Genomic DNA, 4,582 nt, shown 5'->3' with positions numbered 1-4,582 from the left:
CCGCACCTGTGTTGTAATTGCCTGTGCGTGTCCCCGGCCCTTTCCCAGTTCTGCGAGGAGTTCAAGGAGAAGTGTCCCATCTGCGTGCCCTGCGGGCTGAAGCTGGCGGAGAAGACACAGACGGCCATCGTCCGGCACTTTGGCCTGCAGATCCTGGAGCATGTGGTCAAGTAAGGCAGCCCGTCCCGCCGCCCCTGCGCCGGGGAAGGGTGCAGGCCCACTGCCACCCAGACACTGGAGTGGGCTTTGCTCCCGTTCCAGTGCCTCCTGCTTCAGGGAGGCACTTACAGGATGCAGAGAGTCTCTTCTGTAGCAAAGGACGGTTACTGCCCTGCTCTCTTTCTTTCCTCTTCCGTAAGAGAAGGAGAGGAGAAGATGGCTTTCAGGCAGTTTGGGAAGGTTAATTCACCGAGCTCTAAGACACAGTTACATCACAAGGTGTAAATAAGCACACAGAGTTATCAGTAAGTCTTTGCAGCGTTCTCTGTCATTAGGCTCAGGCTAACAAAGAGGCTTTGTATTAGTTCTTCTGAGATTCCTCTCTGCCGCCTCTACAGACCTGATGCTTTGTGCTTTTGCTGCTGCTTCTCATGTCTGTTGACCTCAGTGGTGCACGCCCATTTGCCAGCAGCAGTTTTAACTCAGCCCTTTCATTAAGGGCTTGAGCACTGGCAGGGCCAGTGAGCTGTAGTGTTCCTCTAGTTTGGGTAAAGAAGTGATAGTTAGTTCGTGAATGATCAAATAGAGATCTTTATAAATATTTTGACTTGGTGTCCTTTTTGCTTCTCTCTGTTTTTAAACTCTTTCGAACAGGTTCCGCTGGAACAATATGCCTCGCCTAGAAAAAGTTTATCTAAAGAACAATGTCATGGGCCTTATATCCAGTGTAAGTACCTTCTATCCCAGACTGTTCTCTGAAACGTGATTCTCTCACTTGGGAAAAGTGAGAGCAAAAGGAAAAAAGCCTCCAGTTAATTAGCACTGAGGATTTGAATTCAATTCTGCATTTTGTTACTTTCTTGCTGTGCATCTGTGGTTGTTCCAGTGCTTTTCTCTGTCTTGTAGTTAGGTCACTAACCATGTCACTTGAAATGGCAGGAAGTTGTGAGGCTTGGAGGAGATATTTAAGGTACTTTATATTTTCTTAGAAGGAAGTTTCGTAAATATGGATGTTCTTACCCTTTGCAAGAATACTGAAGTATCTTAGTTGTGTTTTCTCTATCATGATTGCTCTTGTCACCAAGTGACCATTTGAGGAAAATCTTTTTGTTTTCCATAGTTCACTAGCTCTAGGTGCTGGGGAAGGTAGGAGTGTCATCCAAGGTAGCTGGGAAGAAGAGCTGCCCAATGTTGTGTTTTGTTGTTATTTTGTGTAGTTTAGAATGTTTGCAATTGCTGTGCTTCCCAGGTCAGAATTACAAATGTCTGACGTTTGCTGTTCTGTATAACTCTGTCCCTCTTCTGTCACAGGGAACTCAAAGTATTCTGGAGGAAGAAAGTCACATTAAGGATGTTCTGTCTCGCATTGTGGTAGAGATGATCAAGCGCGAATGGCCTCAGCACTGGCCGGACATGCTAAAGGAGCTGGATACCCTCTCCAAGCAAGGGGTATGAAACATACCTGTCTGTTCTGTTCTGCTTGCTCATGGTATGCATTTCAGTCTTCCATCATCCTGAGGAAAGCCTCAGATGGTCAAGTGAGACAGGCTGATGATGCACTTAATCTCTGCTAGTTCAAGTTATTCTAGGAGATGGTTTCAGCAGAAAGAGGGCCATCCTCCTGTCTTGTTTCCCTGAAATGTGACTTGTATCTTTATGCGTGCTTACTGTCTTTCTACATCTCTGAGGTGGATTCTAGGAATTTTAATATTTGAACTGTGCTGATGGAGTGTATTTCATTTTGGTACACCAGGAAACTCAAACAGAACTGGTGATGTTCATCCTCCTACGTTTGGCAGAGGATGTGGTGACTTTTCAAACTCTGCCTACCCAGCGGCGACGAGATATCCAGCAAACCCTCACCCAGAACATGGAGAAGATCTTCAGTTTCCTACTAACTACCCTGCAGCAGAACGTCAACAAGTACAGACGCATGGTAAGAGTCTCCTTTCCTTGGGTTCAGTGAGTGTTGGAGATGTTTAGGAATTGGGTACAATTTGCAAGTTGTTGGGGAAGCAAGTGCAGAAACTGTCTGAAATCTGTTGCTGTCGCTGTGAGGTAGGGATGTGCTGTGGCCTGGGAAGCTGGTGCTGATCAGGGAAACTTGAACACACAAGGCTGACCAGGTTAGTGTTGATAGTTTGGATTTACTAGTGTAAATGGCATGAGTGGTTGTATGCCTCATCCGTACAGGTGGAATGCTGCGCTGACACTAGGGGTCTATGGCTTAGCAAAACGAAGGTGTGGTTGTGGCAGAAACGGGTAGATTGGGGTAGTTTATGTAACACAGTGGTAAAGAGATGCTGTCCTGGGCTCACGTCTGCTCTCATGCTGTAGTGATGTCTTTGTGGTGATGCACCGAAACGCATGAGGTTTTGATGTCTCAGCATTGCATCTGGGCCTCTCTGGTCCTTTTTTTTCGAGAGCTCAGGTCAGGAAGCCCTTTTTTGTCAAGTTGTGGTGAGGAATGCTCTTCCTTTTTTTGTAAAGAGACTTCTGTCCTGAATTCTTACCTAGAGTCAGAGATGGGCAGGTTGGTCAAGGTGGACGGTGAAGGGAAGTCTCTATGCCAGTCTGTTCCTGTGAGAAGGAAGTGGATTTGAGAGTGAAGCACAATTGAGAAACCAATCTAGAAATAAGTTGCTTGGGTGTATCTTGTGTTCTATTTTTTTGGTTTCTGTGAATTAAAATCCAGAGTTACACTAAATGTGAAATTGGCAGACAATGAAAAACCCTCTCCTGCCTGACTTCTGTTCATTTTCCTGATGCACTGACAGGCTGAACAAAAGCCACCTGTAGAGCAGACAGTTCTCTGTGCAGTTCATGGTGGTGGGTGGGAGACCCCAGTGCATTTTGTAGTCTGGTTGAAATGCATTTCCAGGTAAGGTTTGAATTGCAATGCTTGAGGCTCTGAAGTGTGGCTGCTTCTGCTAACGGTGGAATCTTTCTGATTGGCAAGGTTGGAGCACCCCAGGAACAAGAAGCCCTCACCACTCCACAGGTTAGCAGAACTTTGGGATGTTTGTGCACAGGGTAAATTCTGAGGGTTGGGTGTTCAGTTACCTGTCTGCACGCTGAGACTGGGGGAGATGGAGAGTTCCCCAAGACCATAACCTGCAGTACTTATAAGTATGCAGTTCTGGTACGGTGGCTCAGCTGTTCAATGTTTGGAACACAACCAGATTAACTTAAAATCACTGCAGTGAATACATTGGTGGACAGGGTTTCCAAACTAAAACCTTGCAGCAGAAAGAAATGCTTGTCATATCTTTGCATCTGAAAAACAAACCAGACCTGAGTGTCTGGGGAGCTCGTTTGTATTAGTCAAAAAGATGGTGCGAGCAGTGCATTGCTGCTGTTAGGTGTTTGGAACTGGGAGTCAGGCTGTAAGCTCTTGCCCTGGCTCTCTCCAGCTGCCTTTCTGACCATGGACAAATCCCTTACCCTTTTCAGACATCAGTCTCAGCACGTAAAAGCCACAGCATCTTTCAGAGTCTGGCTTTTGGATGTAAGATGCTCTAAAAGGTCAAAAGTTTATTCCCTGAAAGCTTCCAGGAAGCACTGAAATTCCTTTCCTTCTTGTCCCCTGTGTCTCCCTGATGCCTGCTGACTGGACTGTCATCTTTTGGATGAGAAGAAAATTGTGGCTTAACTTGCAATTGAAAGTCCTATTGTCTTACCTGCCAGGGGGCTGTGGAGGTGGTTATGATGGCTGCAGTGATGTCCTGAACAGGAGACTTGGTCGCAGCCTCTGTCAGTAGGGAGCTGTTCTGTGAAGTTGCTTCTGGCTACGTTCTCGAGAATAAGCCTGTCCAGCAGTGGCTGGGTGGAAGTGTGTGCTGTAGCTGCTCACTTACCATCTTTTGTTTTCTTTTTCAGAAGACTGATTTGGCTCAGGAACCAAAGGTGAGTGGAGCTATGTGGGAGTTAGTGCATTAGTCCTTTTTAAGACTAAGGTCGCTTAGAATCAGGCTTCTCCTGGGCTTTGAAGCCTATTACCTGCAGTTCTCATGTACAGGTGGGTTTGTTCACTGATAATACAAATTCCTGGAGGAGAAAGAAGTGAGGCACAAGTGGAGAAATGCCCAGGCCTTAACTGACATCCTTAGTGTGGGGATTTGTACACTTCTGCTGCCACCTCACTTGAGGCAGTTCCTGATACTGTTCTTCAAGAGAGTGGATGCCTTTAGGTGGTGGGAGCTGGCGTTTCTCTCTGACCTCTCGTCTCCTCTCTGTTCACAGGCCCAGGCCAACTGCCGCGTGGGGATAGCGGCACTCAACACCTTGGCTGGCTACATTGACTGGGTGGCACTGAGCCACATCACAGCAGACAACTGCAAGCTCTTGGAGATGTTGTGTCTGCTCCTAAATGAACCTGAGCTCCAAATAGGAGCGGCAGAGTGTCTCCTGATTGCTGTCAGCA

At 46.8% G+C, this 4,582-nt stretch overlaps 1 protein-coding gene across 1 annotated transcript in view; it reads left to right on the top strand.

The window, feature by feature from the left end:
- Positions 1-24: 24 nt before the first annotated feature.
- The window catches only part of XPO5 (exportin 5), a gene marked incomplete at its 5' end in the record, with an annotated part of 29,070 nt that continues 24,512 nt past the window's right edge, over positions 25-4,582 (top strand). Inside the window, 6 exons of the mRNA XM_009880448.1 lie at positions 25-170; positions 814-886; positions 1,471-1,608; positions 1,913-2,095; positions 4,039-4,065; positions 4,402-4,582. The exon at positions 4,402-4,582 is cut by the window's right edge and continues 3 nt beyond it. Of these exons, the coding sequence (XP_009878750.1) occupies positions 25-170; positions 814-886; positions 1,471-1,608; positions 1,913-2,095; positions 4,039-4,065; positions 4,402-4,582 (748 nt within the window). The remainder of the gene's footprint in view (positions 171-813; positions 887-1,470; positions 1,609-1,912; positions 2,096-4,038; positions 4,066-4,401) is intronic.

The sequence above is a fragment of the Charadrius vociferus genome, unplaced genomic scaffold (assembly GCF_000708025.1).
Source record: "Charadrius vociferus isolate BGI_N301 unplaced genomic scaffold, ASM70802v2 scaffold62, whole genome shotgun sequence".
Lineage (NCBI taxonomy): Eukaryota > Metazoa > Chordata > Aves > Charadriiformes > Charadriidae > Charadrius > Charadrius vociferus.
This window is presented reverse-complemented; position numbering and strand designations above follow the sequence as displayed.